The sequence below is a fragment of the Budorcas taxicolor genome, chromosome 11 (genome assembly GCF_023091745.1).
Source record: "Budorcas taxicolor isolate Tak-1 chromosome 11, Takin1.1, whole genome shotgun sequence".
Lineage (NCBI taxonomy): Eukaryota > Metazoa > Chordata > Mammalia > Artiodactyla > Bovidae > Budorcas > Budorcas taxicolor.
In genome coordinates this window covers 161,789,718-161,810,057 of record NC_068920.1, presented here as the reverse complement: position 1 = coordinate 161,810,057, position 20,340 = coordinate 161,789,718, and the positions used below count along the sequence as shown (strand labels likewise).

General features: G+C 52.4%; 1 protein-coding gene across 1 annotated transcript in view; it reads left to right on the top strand.

The window, feature by feature from the left end:
* DDX31 (DEAD-box helicase 31) overlaps positions 1 to 20,066 on the top strand; it is a 72,917-nt gene extending 52,851 nt beyond the window's left edge. Inside the window, exons 19-20 of the mRNA XM_052648540.1 lie at positions 666 to 834; positions 19,382 to 20,066. Coding sequence (XP_052504500.1) covers positions 666 to 834; positions 19,382 to 19,568 — 356 coding nt within the window. The 3' untranslated portion in view covers positions 19,569 to 20,066. The remainder of the gene's footprint in view (positions 1 to 665; positions 835 to 19,381) is intronic.
* The last annotated feature ends 274 nt before the right edge of the window (positions 20,067 to 20,340 follow it).

The window sequence follows — 20,340 nt, the reverse complement described above, 5'->3', positions numbered from 1 at the left end:
AGTGGTTAAGACTGCATGCTTCCAGCACAACGGGCATGGGTTCGATTCTTGGTGGGGGCACTGAGATTCCACATGTCATGTGGTGCAGCCAAAAAAAAAACATGCTGTCTGCCAGGTACTGTGCTGGCCCCAAGTCTATAATGAGGAAGAAGACAGGACCCTGCCTTCTAGGCTCATTATCAGCTACACTGTAAAATCTGAGATAATATCAGGTTTATTAAAGTGAAGTTATGTTGGGTTTATTCACTGTGTCCAGTGTTAGTCACTCAGTCATACCTGGCTCTTTGTGACCCCATGGACTGCAGCCCACCAGGCTCCTCTGTCCATGAGATTTTCCAGGCAAGGATACTGGAGTAGGTTGCCATTTCCTTCTCCAGAGGTTCTTCCCAACCCAGGGATCGAACCCAGGTCTCCTGCACTGCAGGCAGATTCTTTAGCGACTGAGCTACAGGGGAAGCCCGTAGACTTCCCCTGTGGCCAGTAGACTTACTTATTTTAGCAATTAAACAAATATGTGAGTATAGATTTAGGTTGTTCATATCTGTCATGCCATCCTGGTTGTGTGTCCGTCGTTGCCTGGCAGGGTGAACTGCACAAGACGGGCCTTAGGCTGGGGCAGCAGAGACCTGTCCTGACACCCCCACCCCCACCCCACTGTCTTCCAGCCCTGCAGTCCTTCATCCGGGCCTACGCTACCTACCCCCGGGAGCTGAAGCATATCTTCCACATCCGACTGCTCCACCTCGGGCACATGGCTAAGAGCTTTGGGCTGAGAGATGCCCCTAAAAATCTTTGCGCCTCGGCCATGAAGAAGAAGAAAGCAAACCTGAAAAGGTAAGGCGGACAAGACGCTGAGGGTCAGGTGGGTGTCAAGGGCCCTGTTCAGATTGGCGGTGGTGTGGTGGGCTGCTGTGTGCTTAGGGTAGACTCTGCCAGCTCGGGTTTTTGCGATTCTCTCAGCATACCGAGTGCTTGGATCAACCGGGAAAATGCCTAATCTGAACGCTTTTAAGGCATCTGCAGGAAGTCGGTGATGTCTCCTGTTGGGTCCTGAGTGGTGGGGATTATTGGACCTACCAGACAAATTCACTGGACCGTCTTCACTGCCCACGGGTAGAGTAACTCAGGGCTTGCCAGGGTCAGAGCTCTGCATGTGCTGTGGGCTGCAGTCCACCCTGGAAGACTGTGGGGTGTCCATGAAACTCTGTTGAGGCCTCCGGGGGCCCCCAGTACCGCGTGCTGCTCTCCGTGGTGCTGATGTGCAACCTCCCATGGAGAGGTTGCACTGGCATCATCTCCCACCCATCTCCCCCTTAAAAACACCTTAGCAACTGCCCAGGGGCCCTGGTGAGAGGAAAGCCTATGTGAGGAGGGTTGCCCAGCGGTTGGGCGCTGGGCTCTGAGGCCATCTTCACAATTTTAGGAAGCCCTGAGATGATTCCCCTCAGCAAAATGCAGTTGTGAGAGCTCTTCTTTCTCTCCTCAGAGATGGGGTGTTCTCTCGGTACCAGCTCCAGGCTGTGTGGAAGCTAGAGTATCTTAGATGCCAAGAGCTGCTTTTACGGGGAGTTTGGGTGGATCGTGGTTACTACTTGTGTAATGTGTGGGTGGGAAGGACTCAGAGAACCCCCAAGTGCTCCGGACAGTTATCTCCCAGTGTCCATCCTTTTTGCATGTTAGTTACAAATGCCAGTACATCCTTGCCTGCTGCCGAGCGCCTGTGGGCAGCACCACACTGTCACCTGTTCCCACGCCGTATCTGTCTTGCACATTCACCCAGAAGTGCTGATCACATGATCAGCCTCTCTGGGGCCTGGTTTCTCTGCTGTGAAATGACAGAGGGGCGAGGCCATTGGTCTTGGAGTCGCGGGACTTGGCCTTCAGCTCCAGCTCCAGTTCTGATGTGAGCCTGTGAGCCTCAGACCGTATCTTTGTTTGCTTAATGTCTCAGAGCCTTGTTTTCCTCAGCCATAAGAGGGAAGAGGAAATCTGTGCTTTTAGCTACTTCACAAGAATCAGAGGTCTGTGATGCGTGTCACTGTGCCTTTTGAAGCATGAAGGGCCATCGAGATGAAACACCGTAGGGCAGAGAGCTGGAGGCCAGGTGAGTTAGGATTTCAGAACACCCAGCGGGAGCTGTCCAGGGGCTTGGCCCTCACGAAGCTCTTCATGATGGATAAAAGGTTACCTGATTTTAGTTCCCATTTTGGAATTTTTAAGATGCTCGGTCTTTTCTCTCATACCAACCCCTGTCATATAGGACCACACTCCAGTGCTTCTGCGAGGCAGGCGTTTCTCCACATGCCCTTCTCTGATGCCTGGAAAAGACGGAGACACGTCCAGCTCTGATTTTTTCCAGGCGGTTCCGAGTTGCAGAGCATTGCCTGCTGCCACACACGGCCTGTCCTGGGCGAGGCTGTGGCCAGAGACCCCTCTGCTGGAGCCAGGTCCTCCCAGAGGGAAAGGGTGCCCCAGCTCCACCCAGATTTGGGGTGCTGTGCACCAGAGTTAGCTTCCTGCCCCTGGGTTTGGGATAGCTGACGTCTGTCCATGGTAACTGATTTTTAAGAACGTGACAAAACCCTGAGGCTCACAGTCAGATCTGGAGTGGCTGCCTAGTGGTCTGGAAGCCTGATCATCGTGTCACCATCTCTAGAATGCTGGCACTTGCAGAGGCAAGACTCGAGCTGCCGGGCGGAGACTGGTAGGAGACTCGCGTCGCGTGCCCCCTCCCTGCAGACCAGTGTGACCCCAGCAGCTCACCGGCGGCGGCGGAGCTGCCTCCGCGAGCGTCGGCAGCAGCCCCTCTGCCAGGTGGGCCGGCCCTCGCCCTGGGAGCACAGGGCGGGAGGCGGGGGCTTGGCGCCGGCATGGTCCTCCCCTTGCAAAGCCACCAGGGAGCGCGCCAGCCGCCGCCTCCCGCCCCCGCTGACCCGCGCTGGCAGATGGGCACCAGGACGAGTGTCCCCCTGCGAGCAGGGGATTTAACAGGGCTTTATTTAGGGAAGAATGGGCTGATTAGCCAATAAAGAGCATGTAAGATGGTATGGGGCAGCCTTTGATGTCTGGCTGGCGCGGCAGGGAGCCAGGCGCTGAGTGACAGCAGTGTGTCACAGGATTACTCCGCCCGGGACAATGCCGCGCGCTGTTCCTGCCATGTCACTGCCCTGTTACAGCCACTTTCCCGTTGTTACGCCCGTCTTTTGAAGGCATTTCTTCCCTCACCCCTTGCACCCTCCCGCCCCACCCCTGACTCGCCAAGGCAGACGGGCCCTCAAGGATACAGTAAGGTACTTTTTCTTAGTCGGCGGGGGGGTGGCGGGGGGGAGGATTCTTGTTGCTCCTGGAAGAAGAATGGCCGCGCAGCTAATCTGCTCATGGACCGTGTCATCATGGCCAGGGAGGCGGCAGAGAGACCTGACAAATTCTCGACACCTCAGGCAGTGCTCGAGCCAGTGCCAGTTGCTGCTCTTTGAGGACGGGAAAGAAAAGGCCATTAAACCCTGCACGAGTGTAGAGAGTTACGCCACGGCCACAATAATCGTTCCGAGCTGAGGCGTCTCCTCTGAAATCCATCTGTTGAGAAAGAGAACAGCTTCCCTGGGTTTTGTATGGGTGGATAAAATAATAGTGCTAAATTCTCCAAACTATTCTGCAGTCCATTTTATGGTGTTTACTTCCTCGAAGAATTATGTCAGGCGTAAACCTCTGATAATCTGCAAACCAAATTTATGAGACCATAAGCATAATCCCGACTCACCTGCCATCACCACCCAGGGTTCACCCAGGTGTTAGCGGGTGAGGCCAGGGCAGGGCAGGCGAGGTGATGACCAGGCATTTCTGTGCAGTGACAACGGGACCTCTGTCTCCTCTACATGCCTTTATTTCAGAGAAAGGAAAGACCGAGCTACTGTCTCCAAATGAGACCTTGCTCAGCAGGTGTGTCTCTGTCTCCCCCTTCAGTCCTCCATTCTGGAAGGGGACAGTAAGCGCCTTTCCCCTGTGCACAGAACTCTGCTGACGCTGACACCCAGACCTGTCAGACAGCCCCCACCCCGGACACCGGCACACCACGCACACAGGGAGTCGGTGCTGCTGGCAAAATACTGAGTGGCCCCTTAGCAACATCCAGCACAAACACAGCATCTTCTTCTCGTGAAACGTGGTTCTTAGTTTAAAGCCAGGTGTATTCAGCAATTCCTGAAAGGAAACACACCTTCCAAAATCTCCATCTTCCCCGGAGACAGCACTGTCAGCCCCGGGAGGGCAGAGTTGTGTTGTTCACCAGGGTGTTTGTCTGCCTCTCTAGGCAGTCACGTGTGTGAGTAGGACCTGTCCAGCACCAGTGAGCAGACAGTTCCCTCATCTGCTTGACACTCCGTGAACAGTGGTTCAGGGATGTGGAAACTCTGAGCCTCAAGGAAGGGCTTACTGTTACAGTGGCAATGTGGAAGGGCCTTAAATCACCCTGTCTAATTTGGATTATATGCTATAATTGTAAATTTATCGAGACTTTTTCCCAGTCTAGTTTGTAGCTACCTGAGACCGGCCCCACCCCTGGCTTCTACCATCTGGGTCTTTCTGATGTTGCTGTTAATGCATAGATACATCTTTCAATAAATTTTCTCACACCAGCCGAGCCAAGTGTTACCTGGTGGTACTAATTTGATCAAACAGGTGAACAGTCTAAACGTAGGGCTCTCTGGTCCCTTGGCGCTCACTGGGTGCACTCTCAGGGCCTGGCAGGCTGGGATCCGCAGTGGAAGGGGGCGTGGGCTGGTCCCCTTTGTCCTGCCCTTAACCTCCCAGTCACCATCCCCAGCACCACAGAGCATGTCCTTCACCTCTGTTACTCCAAAGTTCTACATTTAGTGTGCTGGCTAAAATGAGGAAACGTCCTTGGGGGCGGAATCATACTGCCATACTTTTCTCATCTGTGAAATGCTTCACCACTAAAATTCAAATCAGAGATTGCGCAAACCTTTTCTTCAGTGTCTTACAATCTTGTGGCTGCAATCGCCGTCCACAGTGACTCTGGAGCCCAAGAAAATAAAGTCTGTCACTGTTTCCACTTTTACCCGTCTATTTGCCAAGAAGTGATGGAACCAGATACCATGATCTTAGTTTTTTGAATGTTGAGTTTTAAGCCAGCTTTTTCACTCTCCTCTTTCAAGAGGCTCTTTAGTTTCTCTTCACTTTCTGCCTTTAGCCTGGTATCATCTGCATATCTGAGGTTGTTGATATTTCTCCTGGCAATCTTAATTCCAGCTTGTGCTTCATCCAGCCCAGCATTTCACATGATGTCCTCTGCATAGAAGTTAAATAAGCAGGGTGACACTGTATAGCCCTGACGGACTCGTTTCCCAATTTGGAACCAGCCCATTGTTCCATGTCCAGTTCTAACCGCTGCTTCTTAACCGCCATCCAGGTTCCTCAGGAGATAGGTAAGGTGGTCTGGTATTCCCATCTCTAAGAATTTTCTACAGTTTGTTGTGGTCAACGCAGTCAAAGGCTTTAATATAGTCAATAGAAGCAGAAGTAGATGTTTTTCTGGAATTCTCTTGGTTTTTCTATAATTCAGTGGATGTTGGCAATTTGATCTCTGGTTCCTCTGCCTTTTCTAAAGTCGATTTGTACATCTGGAAGTTCTCGGTTCACATACTGTTAAAGCCTAGCTTGAAGGATTTTGAGCATTACCTTGCTAGCATGTGAAATGAGTGCAGTTTGTACAGTAGTTTGAGCATCCTTTGGCATTGCCTTTTTTTGAAATTGGAATGAAAACTGACCTTTTCCAGTCCTAGGGCCACTGGTGAGTTTTCCAAATTTGTTGGCATATTGAGTGCAGCACTTTCACAGCATCATCTTTTAGGAGATGAAATAGCTCAGCTGGAATTCTATCGTTTCCATTAGCTTTGTTCGTAGTAATGCTTCCTAAGGCCCACCTGACTTCACACTCCAGGATGTCCGGCTGTAGGTGAGTGATCACACCATTGTGGTTATCTGGGTCATTAAGATCTTTTTTGTATAGTTCTTCTGTGTATTCTTGCCACCTCTTTTTAATCTCACCTGCTTCTGTTAGGTTCATACCATTTCTGCCCTTTATTGTGCACTTCTTTGCATGAAATGTTCCTTTGGTATCTCCAGTTTTCTTGAAGAAATCTCTAGTCTTTCCCATTCTGTTGTTTTCCTCTATTTCTTTGCATTGTTCACTTAAGAAGGCTTTCTTGTCTCTCCTTGCTATTCTCTGGAACTCTGCATTCAGTGGGGTATGGTATCTTCCCTTTCTCCTTTGCCTTTTTCTTCTCTTCTTTTCTCAGCTATTTGTAAGGCCTTCTCAGACAATCACTTTGCCTTCTTGAATTTCTTTTTCTTTGGGGTGGTTTTGGTCACTGCCTCCTCTGCAGTGTTGCAAACCACCATCCATAATTCTTCAGGCACTCTGTCTTACCACATCTAATCCCTCGAATCTATTTATCATCTCCATTGTATAGTCATACACTTTGCTTATGGTTCAGCTGGTAAAGAATTTGCCCACAGTGCGGGAGACCTGGGTTTGATTCCTGGGTTGGGAAGATCCCCTGGAGAAGGGAAAGGCAGAGTTCCATGGACTGCATGAGGTCACAAAGAGTTGGACACAACTGAGCAACTTTCACTTACAGTGTATAATCATAAGGAATTTGATTTAGGTCATATCTAAATGGTCTAGTGATTTTCCCTACTCTTTTCAGTTTAAGCCTGAATTTTGCAATAAGGAGCTCATGATCTGAGCCACAGTCACCTGCAGGTCTTGTTTTTGCTGTTTGAATGGAGCTTTGCCATCTTCAGTTGTAAAGAATATAACCAGTCTGATTTCAGTATTAGTATTGACCATGTGGTGATGTCCATGTGTAGAGTCATCTCTTGTGTTGTTAGAAGAGGGTGTTTGTTCTGACCAGTGGGTTCTCATGGCAAAACTCTGTTTGCCTTTGCCCTGCCTCATGCTGTACTCCAAGGCCAGACTTCCCCTCTGCTGTATACACTGTAATGTGTACATTTCAATGCTACTTTCTCAGTCTGTCCCACCCTCTCTTTTGTGTATCTGTTTTGTATACAGCAGTGTTATCTGTTTATCCCAAACTCCTAATTTATCCCTCCCCTGCCTTTCCCCTTAGGTAACCGTAATTTTGGTTTCTACTTTCTGGGAGTCTGTTTCTATTTTGGAAGTAAGTTTATTTGTATCATTCTTTAGATTCCACATAAAAGTGGTGTCTTGATATTTTGTCTTTGTCAGACTTATTCATTTAGTATGGTCATCTCTAGATACATCCTTGTTGCCGCAAGTGACGTTACTTCATTCCTCTTTATGGCTGAGTAATGCTCCTTTGTAAATGTCCACATCTTTACCCATTCCTCTGTCAGGGGACACTTAGGCTACTTCCATGTCTCGGCTATTGTGGCTAGTGCTGCCATGAGCATTAGGGTCCATGCGTCTTTCTGAGTGAGAGTTTCCTCCCATTTTGCATCTTTAAAGGCCTTTGCTCTGTTCTTCTCTGATTCTCACTTGTTTAATAACTGTTAATAACCTGCAAGAGTTACCATGTTGAATCTACTCTGGTAGGAGAAGTTCTTGGGGCTCAGATGGTAAAGAATCTACCTTGCCCCCATCAGCCATCTCCTTGCCCTCCTCATTCCTTAAACGCTGATTGTGTCATGCAGTGATGAAGGGGCTGGGTTTTGCCCACACGGGCATCTTGGTTGGATCACTTACCGTTTCTGGGGATCAACCAGGTGATGAGTACAAAGCCTCAACACCATGTCTGGGACTGGACTTGGGAGCACTTGTGGATATGCTGACCGGGATAGGAGTACTGGTTCTTCCCGCCAGCCTACATGACACTTAAGTGTCCGTGGAACAGAGAGCGTGAACGTGCCATTCACTGCCAACCTTTTAGCACCTTGAACTTTGCTTATCAGGAAGCACCTTGAACACACGAGCTGGTGCCTGCAAGACAAACATGAAGACACTGCAGCTGCATCTCCCTGCAAAGCAATATTCTCATCGTTAGGAGCAGCTTGCCTGCCAGTTTTTATGTGGCATTTACAACCTCCCTAATATCACTTAATTAGCTGAAGGCAATCCTGGAATCTTGCCCACTGTGAGATTTCTCTCCATTTCGTGGAGCCAGTTGTCATTCTGTCAGAAGACAGATCGGCCAGACGTGAGTGCAGAGGCTGGAGCGAGCCCCCCTTGGACGCATGGGGTATCTCTCTGCCCCCAATCTCAGGGCAGTGTCTTGCTCTACCGACCCATCTCCTGGCCCCTCTGGCCTCCTGGTGGTGATGGTCTCTTCCCTTAGCTCCCCAGCACCACCCGCCGTGAATCCCCGCAACTGCACTGCTGGAACAGTCTGCTGTTGAGTCTCCTGCGGCCCCTATGCTCCCTGCTGACCGGCGCTCCCCTCACCCCATCAGCCCCTTGCTCCTTCCAGTGTTACGGTGAGGTCTCCGTACTCTTGTGATGAGAACACACCCTCACTTCCTGCAGCCCGGCTGACACCCCTGCTCCCTCGTGCTCCTGTTGGGCCTTTGCCCAGCGTGCTGCAAGCCTGGGCCTCTCCCCTCTCCTCTTTGCCTTCAGGCCTTCGTCCCTCCTGCAGGGAAGCCTTCTCTGGCCCGCCTGCCCAGGCGGACACCTCACCATCCCTCAACACATTGCCGTCGCCACAGCCCTCCGCCGTCTATGGTGTCTGCATGTGTGGGTTGAGCCTGCTCCTCCTCTGCCCTCATGTTGCTCAGGGTGGAAACTCTGTCTGGTTTTTCTCATCGCAGCCCCAGCACTGACCTGGCACATAGTAGGCGCTCAGGAAATATTTTCGAATAGATGGCTGGAACCTCAGAGCCTGAGAGGAAGACAAAGGGAAAGAGAAGAGAAGAATTGTTGCCGCGTGGGAACCAGGCAGATGCCTCTTAATTGTTTCATGAGCCCAGCAAACAGCAAATCCTGCTTTTTTGAAGCCCCGACCACTCCTCGGCTAGTCTGTCCTTATAGAACAAGCACACAGTCACTTTCGTCATAGCGTGAAGCAGTCCCAAGAAGGACCAAGCTTCTGGCCCTGTTTGCCCAATGTTGCAGTGTAGGAGGCATGGGGACTGACCTGCAGAACGTAGAGACGAGTGGGTTTGCAATGGGGGCCTCCACCGGCCTGGACAAGACCAGAGCAGATGCCCCGTGGAGGGTCAGTTCGCTGGACCTTAGCCTGAAGGAAGTGTGGAATCCTGAAGAGTGAGATGGAAGTGGCCCTGAACTTGACTTTTAAACCTGGAACATCTAGACCATGTCAGCCCCTGGGAACCTGGAAGAGTGTGTCTTCAGAACAGGTGATGGGGTATCCCCAAGACAGGAGGGCAGTGAGGAGCTCGCCACGTGAACCTGTGGTTTAAAGATGAGTTAGGATTAAGATTTTATTTTCTTGGGTTCCAGAATCATTGTGGATGGTGACTGCAGCCATGAAATTAAAAGACACTTGTTTCTTTGAAGAAAGGCTATCACAAATGTAGCGTATCAAAAAGTAGAGACATTACTTTGCTGACAAAGGTTCGTACAGTCAAAGCTATGATTTTTCCAATCCAGTGGTCATGAATGGGTGTGAGAGTTGGACTGTAAAGAAGGCTGAGTGCCAAAGAATTGATGCTTTCAAATTGTGATGCTAGAGAAGAGTTGAGAGTCCCTTGGATAGCAAGGAGATCAAATTAGTCAATCCTAAAGGAAATCAACCCTGAATATTCATTTGAAGGATTGGTGCTGAAGCTGAAGTTTTAGTGTTTTGGCCACCTGATGCCAAGACGCGACTCATTGGAAAAGCCCCTGATGCTGGGAAAGATTGAGGGCAGGAAGAGAAGAGGGCGGCAGAGGATGAGATGATTGGATAGCATCACCAAGTCAGTGAACCTGAATTTGAGCAATCTCTGGGAGATAGTAAAGGACAGGGAAGCCTGGTGTGCTGCAGTCCGTGGGGATGAAGAGTCGGGCATGACTTAGTGACTCAACAACAAGGATTAAAAGAGAATTTTCACATAGAACCTGGGTAAGCTGCACAGGGTGTAGACAAGAGTATATTCTCCCAGCCTCTCTGTCAAGGGCAGCCTTGAAGCCTACACTGGATTGTCTCTCTGGGACAATTGTACGAAGAAGAAGCCTCCAGACTGGGACACGGGGCAGGACCAGCGCTGTGGTCGGTGACTGGGCCGCTTCTGGGCGGAGAACCCAGGTACCCTGTGGTTACTCAGGGATGATGTGTTTACTGGGTCCTCGGTCATCTTCACAGGCAGCCCGGCAGGCTGAGCCTTGCAGGCAGGGCTCTGCAGAGAACTGGCCCTCCTGCTCTCAGCACGCTGCTGCAGCCGTCGGTTGCCCGCTGCCCTCCGCTGCAACCCAGCTCCATGTGATGACAACTCTGCACACGCGCCCCTTTACATCTGGCCCTTGCTTCTACCCCTGTTTATTTCCTACCTGACACCGTGCAATTACCAGCTCTCTGCCTCCTCATGGAGCACACGCCCCCTCGTCCCCACCAGGCTAATGAGGCGATTAGAGGGATTTCATGGTGACCCTGCGCTTCCTCCACACCTGGGTCACCTGCAGACAGCGGGAACCATGGGGCACACTTTCAGGCGAGCAGTCCGGACTGACAACAAAGAGCAGGAACCCAGCCAGCTTCTCCCGGGAGGCTGCTGGGATGGCCACATTCACCGTTGGAGCCTTCCTGGCGCAGGAACCAGGAGATGTGGCCGGCCCAGCAGTCATCAGCAGACGCCAGACAAGCCCTCGTGCAGCAGAAGACACAGCCCTGCATCGCCTTGTCCTGGCTTAAGGCTCCCCTAGTTCAGGCCGACGGAGAAGTCAGGAGGGAGCACGCCGGCCCCACAGTTCTCCACGTGCTGCTCACACAGCTTCTGTTCCCCTAAAGGCGACCACTCCCCTCCTCTCACCTCTCCCCACGTTCCTTGGGCTCCTTCCCGTTGCCAGCGATCCACGTCCTCTCTGCTTTTACGACCCAGAGCCTTTCCGTCTGGTTAGGGCCCACACAAAATGCCTCCAGGTCTCTTTCAGAGGTGACCTGTCTGCGTTGTGGTCCTGAGGTTCTGGCAGCAGTCTGAAGCATGGAGGGATGTCTTACCCACTGAACAGCCCAGGAGGGGGACGTGGTTTGAGAACCAACATCCCAGGGTGTGGTGTGTGGCTCTTTGCCTGTGGGTTTTCTGTTCTTTGCTGGTGACAGCAGCATCTCTCCCAAGGGCACCTGTGTGCCCTCGGCTGTGTAGAGTCCATGTGCGTGGTCTTGGTGATGTCACGTGGCCCCAAGTCTGGGTGACCCCAGAGCCTGCGTGCCTGGTGCTTTGCTGCCTTGCATGCACCCTCAAGAGCCTTCTGGCTTCTGGAGTCAGTACTGGGCTGAGTAACAGGTAGATGGGTTCTGTGAAGAGTGTTTTTTCCACGTGAACAGATAATTCTCTGTGTGACAGAAGTAGACTTGGCACGGGAGGTGTTTTGGTGCCTGTGTGGAAGGGTTTGATCTGGAGCCAGCAGAGCAGCGACCCTTCCTGGAGTGAGTTGGAGACGCTTTCTGCTCCTGAGACAGATCTTTGAGAAGAGACAGCTGCGGGCAAGATGTGGGTCCGACTTTTTCTCTCGTTTGCTTCCCAGTCTAAGCAGAGGGTGCGGGGGAAAGGGGCTGGGTTGGATGATCAGGTCGTGTGGAGTGTGGGGAGAGACGACAGACACGCGGCGCCCAGCCAGGCTTGGAGTCGTTGTCCAGTAAATGCGGTTCCCTTCCCCCTGCCCGCTTCTCTCCGAGTCTGTGAACAAACAGTGCAGGCTTCACAGATGCGTCCTGAACGCTCCCGCACGCCCGCGCCCTGTGCCACTGGTCACAGTGCTCCTTGGTCTTCCGTAAGGCCTGTGTTTCCAGCTCCTGGTGGAGGTAGGGTGCTCACAGCCTCCAGGGTGGACCCTGCTCACTAGTCGGGGCTCCTGAAATAAGCCCAAAGTGACCATTTTCATCTTCCACCTTTTAGTCTCTGAGATTGAAATGCCAAATGTGCATGATTTACAAACAGAGCAATCAACGTTGTTCTCAGTGATCAAAGCCGCCCCGGGTCCACGTGATAGTGCGTCAGGTGTCTGATGACGCCCCTTGTCTGCTCTCTCCTCGCTGCTGATAATAATAGCGCTTCCTGAGTGCCTGATTGGTTCTCTGATACTCGCTTTGGTTCGTTGGTTCATTTCATCCTTTGAGAATAAGCAGACTGGCACTGGGAGAGCTGGGTGCCTTGAAACTCAGAGAGCAGGTCCCATGGCCGCTGCAGGGCGGCACTGGGTCCTCCCCCACCCGAGGTGGCTCTGCCCTGGCAGCTGGGCCCAGGCCGCACTGCGCCAGTGCCTCCAGCTGCCCCACACCCAGCCCGGCATCTGGGTGGCTTTTCTCTCCCCCCAGGTTCTTTTCAAAATCTGGCTCATCCAGCTGCCTAAACGTGCAGTAGAGACCGGCCAGCCCAGAGAGGAGGGCGGTCACATCTGTCACCGCAGCCAGTGGTGACAGCAGGGGTCACGGATGCCCACGTGGCACTCAGCCCCAGCCGGGCTCCCGCAGAGCCATGGGCCTCCTCCTCTGGTCCTCCGTGTCCTCAGGTACTGTCCCTCCCCAGAGCAGGGCGGGGTAGGGACTCACACCCAGGCCTCCTGGCATCACACTGTAGCTTCTCCCATCCTTGGCATCAGGGCCGCCCTGCGGTTCAGGTGGAAACTCCTGGCAGCCTATCCCCTGCCCATGTGCAGGTGTGACGATCCAGACCACCCACCTTCTCTGACCCACCAGCAAGCCCTCCAGTGGCCCCAATCCAGGGTCGCCTTTCAGCGAGCCCATCTTTCCGGCCTGCTGGGGTGTTGTGGGTGTCCTGGCATCCGTTGTGTTAGCTGTCCCTGCCGGCTTCCTGTCTGCAGGTGTGATAAACACACCTCGTAATGTCATGCAAGTCACTGATAATAGTGTCAAGCAGGACAGGCCCAGAGGGACTGGTGCCGGAATCCTGCCCCGAGCTCATCTGTCTCAGGCAGTATTCACGGGATGCGGTCACACCAGCTCCAAAATTTCATCGTCTCCATGTCCAGCCTGTGCTTCTCCGTCTTGACAGTTTCACAGAGATTTAGACTTTATAAAGCGTTGTTTTCCCTTCACACAACCCCTACCCCATCCCGTAGAGGCCTTTCCTGACATGTAAGGAATCTCAGCTTAGAGGAAGCCGCCGACTCTGGAGGGCCGTCAGGGGAGGGCATGCTGGGCCATCAGAGTCCTCGGCTGCATCCTGCTGGGACCCGTGGAAGGTTTCTGGCACTTGGGTAAGCCTGAAGCTCCACGCACTTCTGGGGTTCTCACTCAGAGTGTCACTCTCAGACCCCGGCTATCTCGGCATTGTCTCTGTCCCCCTTCCAGCACGGCGCCTCTCCAGGCGGCAGGGCAGGCCGGCATCTCCCTACTGATCACCTGGGACCTGCACGGCCTGACACCTGCCCGTGCCCGGCTCCTCGCGGGGGCTGGCGCTCAGGGTTGAGGCCGAGACCCACTTTTCTTCCATCTCCGTGTCCACGAGCCACTCAGGCACTTTGCTGGGATGGCACGTACAGCCCTAACAGGGCTCCCCTGGAATGCAGTGTCTTCTGGGGCCCTGGAGTTTTACAGACGCTCGAGTTGGTTTGATCCTAAGATGCCGCAAAGAAGGCATCCTTAAGACAGGCTGCCCACCAGGGCCTGTGTCTGCCAGAACAGAAGCTGGGGTTGAAGAGCCTGATGCACTTCCTTCCCTTCCGTGGCTGTCAGAGGTCTGACAGTGTGTGTCCCTTCAGTGCGCTGACCTTCCCGTCCACACTAGCGGGTTCTGTGCCTGAACGACTTTGTTGCACATGGAGGGCTGCCTGTCACCTTTTCTCTGGAGTTATCAGTCACTCTCACTGTCACCAGAGAGCCGCCCAAACCCCCTCAGATTCGGGGCCTTTCTTCATCCGCAAGGGTCGGGGCCAGGCAGGAGGGTACAGACCTGGAGGCGGCCTCAAGCCATCTTTTCAGTGGCTATGACTTGACTTGCTACCATATTTAAGTTTGCTGACCACCCCCGTGGTTCTTACCTGCCTGTGTGTTAATGTTTGGTGGGCCTGTTGCCCGGCCAGCTTGCCAGCATCACCATCACCGTTATCATGTACTCTCTAAATTGGCCAGTAGAGAGTGTTCTGAGAGTCTGAAGGAATGTTCTAGAGGGAGATTTCAAGACCATGGGGAAAGAGTTCTTGTCCAGTGACTGGGGTAACTGGATAACTCTTGGGAAGAAAAGGTTGAATTTGCCACATCCTACCGTAAACCAAAACAAAATCTAGATAGAATTAAAGCAGTGGAAAGTGAAGTCACTCAGTCGTGTCCGACTCTTTGTGACCCCAAGGACTGTAGCTTACCAAGCTCCTCGGTCCATGGGATTTTCCAGGCAATAGTACTGGAGTGGATTGCCATTTCCTTCTCTAGAGGATCTTCCCGACCCAGGGATTGAACCTGGGTCTCGCGCATTGTAGACAGACGCTTTACTGCCTGAGCCACCAGGGAAGTAACGTAAAATTAAAGCAGTAGCAGGCTCAAAGAAAATCGTTGTTGTTCAGTTACTGAGTTGGGTCCAACCCTTTAAGACTCCCTGGACTGCAGCATACCAGGCTTCCCTGTCCATCACCAACTCCCGAAGTTTGTTCAAACTCATGTCCATTGAGTCAGCAATGCCATCCAACCATTTCATCCTCTGTCACCCCTTCTTCTTTTGCCTTCAGTCTTTCCCAGCATCAGGATCTTTTCCAGTGAGTCAGCTCTTCGCATCAGGTGGCCAAAGTATTGGAGCTTCAGCTTCAGCATCAGTCCTTCCAATGAATACTCAGGGTTGATTTCCTTTGGGATTGACTAGTTTGATCTCCTTTCAAGAAAGACAGTATACTTGAATATTTTAAAAAGCTGGAATGAGGAAGACTTTTCTAAGCGTGATCCTAAAGCTATAAAGTGTAAGGTATTGAGAGACTAGACAATCCATAAAAATGCATTGTTATCCTCTGATACAATTTACAGTTCTGTCCTGCAAAAGCATGCCATGTGTGTTAGACTGACTTTTTACCTAGGATGGTTGTCTCTGAATTTATTGGTGCTGTTGGGAGAAGGTCCTGAGAGCTCTCCTTTTCAATGGTCATCCTTGCAGGCGTATGGATTTCCTAATTAGGCTGGATTTCACCTCATTGGCAGTGGAAGTGGCATCTGCCTGTCCTGCTGGGTAATCCAGCCTGGTAACGAGGGGGGGGTTATCCAGCCTTCACTACAAGGGAGTTCCCTGTGGTTAGATAAACTGATCTGTTGCTTGGTAACCACGGGATTACTCTGGTGGATGCTCAGGATGCCCACTTGAGAGGGGCTTGGGTGTTTGGAGGGCAAGGAGGGCAAGAAAGTTGGCAAGTTTCTGGGAGAACTGCAGCTTGGCAGGAGAAGGAGCCGAGGCCCCATGCACCCGTCGTTTCATCTTCCCATCTGTACTTCGCCCATTCGGGCGTTGGGCCCCAGAACAAAGGAAAAGCAGGCGGCGAGCCGGCCGAGTGAAAGGAGGGTCCCGTCAGGGTGTCTCCTGACAGCAGGGGGAACCTGTGCAGGGCTGACCCTGAGGCCCTTCCTCCCACAGGAGAGGTCCCAGCCTGGAAGGCAGGACCCCCTGTTTGCTCTCTGGACAGTCACTCAAGAGCTGGAGTTTGGGTCTCAAGTCGGAAGAACAGTGATTAGAGTAAAATCGTAAAATAGCTAGAAAATGTTGAGATCATAACCTCAAGACAAGCACATCCGACTTCCTGCCAGCATCTTCTGCCTCAGTCAGGGTAGACTCGGAGACCCTGAGAAATGTTCCTGATCAACGCACCACTTGCCCACCAGAGGTCACCCTCCAGAGCCCCAGGCCTGGATCAAGGGTAGGAGCCACCCCCAGGTCACCTTCCCAGCCCAGGCCTGGCTGAGTTTGTCAGCCAGGAAGGACCAATCTCCCATGACTTGGAGGCAGAATGAGGGGGGACCTCGGAGGCGGCGTGTGTATACAGTTACGCGTCACACTGTGTGTGTGTATACACTGGTACATCGCACGCATGTGTGTGTGTACAGTTACGCATCACTCTGTGTATGTGTGTATACACTGGTATATCGCACGCGTGTGTGTGTATACAGTTATGTGTCACTGTGTGTGTGTGTCTGTGTATACACTGGTACATTGCACGCGTGTGTGTATACAGTTATGTGTCACACTGTGTGTGTGTATACACTGGTACATCGCACATGTGTGTGTACAGTTACGCATCACTCTGTGTGTACACTGGTACATTGCACGCATGTGTAGTTATGCATCACACTGTGTGTGTGTGTACAGTGGTATATCACATGCGTGCGTGTGTACAGTTATGCATTACTGTGTGTGTGTATACACTGGTACATTGCACACGTGTGTGTGTACAGTTATGCATCACACTGTGTGTGTGTGTATACACTGGTATATCGCACGCATGTGTGTGTACAGGTATGCATCACTGTATGTGTGTATACACTGGTACATTGCACGCGTGTGTGTACAGTTATGCGTCAATCTGTGTGTACACTGGTATATTGCACGTGTGTGTGTACAGTTATGCATCACACAGTGTATGTGTGAATACACTGGTATATTGCACGTGTGTGTGCATACAGTTATGCATCACTGTGTGTGTGTATACACTGGTATATCGCACATGTGTGTGTGTACAGTTATGCATCACACTGTGTGTGTATACACTGGTACATTGCACACACGTGTGTGTACAGTTATGTGTCACTCTGTGTGTGTGTGTGTGTGTGTGTATGCACGTGCACACACTGGTGCATCGGCATGGCCTCTGATGCCAGGTGTAGAGCCCAGTGGCCTGAGCGCAGGCGGCTGCTGAGCCCCCGGGCTGGAAGCAGGCCGCATCCTTGCTCTGCGCCCGCACTGCCAGCAATTAGCGTATTAATCCCTGTAAGATGCCGGTTATTTATGTTGCCTTAACAGTGGCAGGAGCCAGCATCGGAGTGGTAGCGCTTAGGCTGCTGGGAGGATATTTTGACTGAAATTTTGCATATTTTGAAACTCGGGTTGTTACATTTAAAATTATACACGATGTGAATACCTGGCTTCAAACAAGAGGGAGAAAAAGCATTCCTTCCCGTCAGAACCTTTCCAGTCTGTCTGTCATGTCACCCGACTAAAAATAAACCGCACGCCCGGGAACTGGCAGCATTCCGTTTGGAACACGCTGGGCGCATTCAGCAGCAGGCCCATTTCCCACTGCGTGCCACCCACACACGAGCCCTGAGCGTGGATGGACCTCCACCAGGGCCCGGGGGTCAGAGCCACTGCCCATCTGAAAGGGTGAGCCCAGCACTGACGTCAAGACCCCAGAGTCGGTCCCAGCTCCCCTGTGGCCTGGCGGGAGTCTCTTGGCCCTCTGGACTTCAGCTGCCCTGGTTTTAACTGTGGTTGTCTGCAGCCCACGTGCCAGCCACCAGCCAGCACTCCATATGTCTTATTCTCTTTCATGTTCACAAAGCCTGTGAACTACATTTCAGGGATCGTCCCCATTTTTCGGATGCGGAAGCCCGAGTTCCCCGTCGACGTCATTCAGCTAGTGAGTGACAGAACAGGGTTCCAGGCCCGGACCCCCCTTCACGCTGCAGCTCTCCACTCACAGCTGCCCCTGTCCTCCGGCCTCCACCCGCATTGCCCCACCGAAACATCCCTGTGAGGCGCGAAGGCCTCCTCCATGTCAAATCGTGGTGGTTTGTCATCCTTGATCCTGCTGGGGCCTCCTGTCCCACCTGATGGTTCCATCCGGGACCGGCTGGTGGGAGGAGCTCAGGCTTGAGTCCATGGCCCGTGTGTGCATCGGGCTTATGGTCTTGGGGCGGTACTTCCCCTCCTCCGGCCTCAGTTTCCTTGTCTGTAACGTGAGATGGTGACCGAGCCTGCCTTGTGGAGTGACAGTCCTCCCCCGCACCCGCTCTGACCTCCTCACCACGCCCTGTCCTGCACTGACACACAGGCGTGTTACTGCAGACGCCTGACCCTTAACCATAGGGTACTGTCCGGCCTCGAGTCTTCTTCCCCGCACAGATTGCCTTTGCATTTCTCCCCGTTTGTGACAGTGGAAATGTGACTGGCATGGATTGAGACCCCCGCCCCCCACATCGCGTGCACCCCGCCCTCTGCAGTGTGAGCGTAAAGGGAGACGGTAGCTTTAACCTAGTTACAGACTTTCTAATCACTTTAGCGGCACAGTATTAGTCTCGTAGTTAATTCCTGGGCTTTGAAGGAGTTCTGTTGTATTTATTTTCAGTCTGATGTATCCTCTGATTTTTACAGCAAAGGGAATGCTGTCGATGCAGGTAGCAGAGGGTAGCATCTGCCTTCTTTAGGAGCCCACGCTGTTGCCACCTCAGGGTTGAAGGCACCATGGGCACAGCAAGATGGACCCTCTGGTGACGACCCTGTTGTTTTGGATAAAATCCTGTCTTAAGCATTATTTTACTGTTCAGTTTTCATAATCATTTTTTCTGTGTACGATTGAACTTCTACAAATTTTCCCCTCTGATCTTCCGATCAAATAAATGATGAAGCGGCTGCCTTTTGAAACCAGTTACTAGGATTCACCATCTGCCATTGATTTCCAGGCTTCGGGACTTTCCATGTGGGTCGAGTCCATCCCTGGTGCAGACGCCGCACCGCCGTCTGCCCAGGCGCACCTGGGTGTGGGACTGTCAGGGTCAGAAATGATCTGTTATTACCAGAGGCTCTTCAGTCAGGGAAGAGGTGTCGGTGGCAGGCACCGCAGCCCCCACCAGCCTCCCAGCCGGGGCCGCAGGAGGCAGCCAAGGGCAGGGGCTCCCAGGCACTGGCGTGCAGAGTGCTGTGAATTTCAGGGCTGGTTTTCCCCCCACCCTTTGGCAAACTGCTGTATCATACACCTCATTTGCCATCAGAGTATGAGTGTGTTTCATTCTTTTCTTTCCGTGAAAACAACACAGAACAAAGCCTCACTTTTAAAAATGCCATGATATTTTGCCACCGTTATGAAAATCTGTCAGCAGCGTATCTAATCTTGCGGTGCATAGAATATCAAAACAAGCGCTATTGAAGGGATTGTACTTCTGTTAATACAAAAATGTCAGTTCCGCACTCTCGGAACCAGCTGCCATCCGCCTCTTCCCAAATGGAGAAGAAAAAAAGAAATAATAATAAAGTTTCCTTTCTCCCCCCTCCCCACCACCCCACTGTCGCTGCTCCCCAGGCCTGACCTTCAGAGGAAGAAGACCCAGAGTAAGCAGCGCCTGGCTGAAATCTTGCGTTCGGAGTATGCCAGCGGGATGGAGACCGGCGGCGCCAAGGTCAGGAAGCAGAACACGCGCGCCGGGCCGGCCAGCGAGCCCCGCGGCGCCGCCCGCACCCCGGGCCCAGCCTCCGAGGGAACAGATTAAACACACCCCCCCTCCCACCCCAGGCCTCCCGGAGGGACGGGGAGACGTCCCAGAAAGTATGTTAACCTCTGCCTGCACAGGGTGGGCCCTGGAGTGGGCGTCCTGTTCTCATCAGGAGCCCTGTGAGAACTGAGGGTGCCACCGCCACCCCCTGCAGACCCCTGTCCCTGCGGGGGCAGGGGTCAACAGAGGGTGGATTAGCTGATTACCCTGCCTTGTGTAAGACCCCTCTCAGATGTATTCCATCACTGCCCGTAGATCACATGAGCACTTAATCACTTAATGTAAATCCTGACGTCCTGCGGCACCCACCCGGAGGGGATCCTGCCTGGTGGTGCTGTTCTGAAGAAGTTTCACCGTTCACTTTAAGCTGCCCTCTACACGTATGTTAGCCTGAATTTTGTAAAACAGGATTTTAAAAACTGGAATTGGTAGAGAAAAGCCTGTCAGATCCTTTTCTTGATGTATACAAATGCTTTATTAAAAAGGACCAAATGAGCTTTTGGTGTGGGTCACAAATGCCTCCGGGGTCTCAGTTCCCGCGTATGCAGGCAGCTCTGAGCGCCCACGTCACACTCACCTGCTGCTCTGTCCTTCTTGTCAAGGGGAAAACGTACTTTCTTGGGACTAATTGATTTACTGTTGCCTTTTTCTAGTTTGCCTTTGAAGTCAAAAGGCACCGCTGTCCTGAGCGTTCTCTTCCATCTTGCGCTCCAGAAAGGCTCGCGGTCTGTACTGTGGCCCAGGCCACAGCTGCCCCTCCCCCACTGTG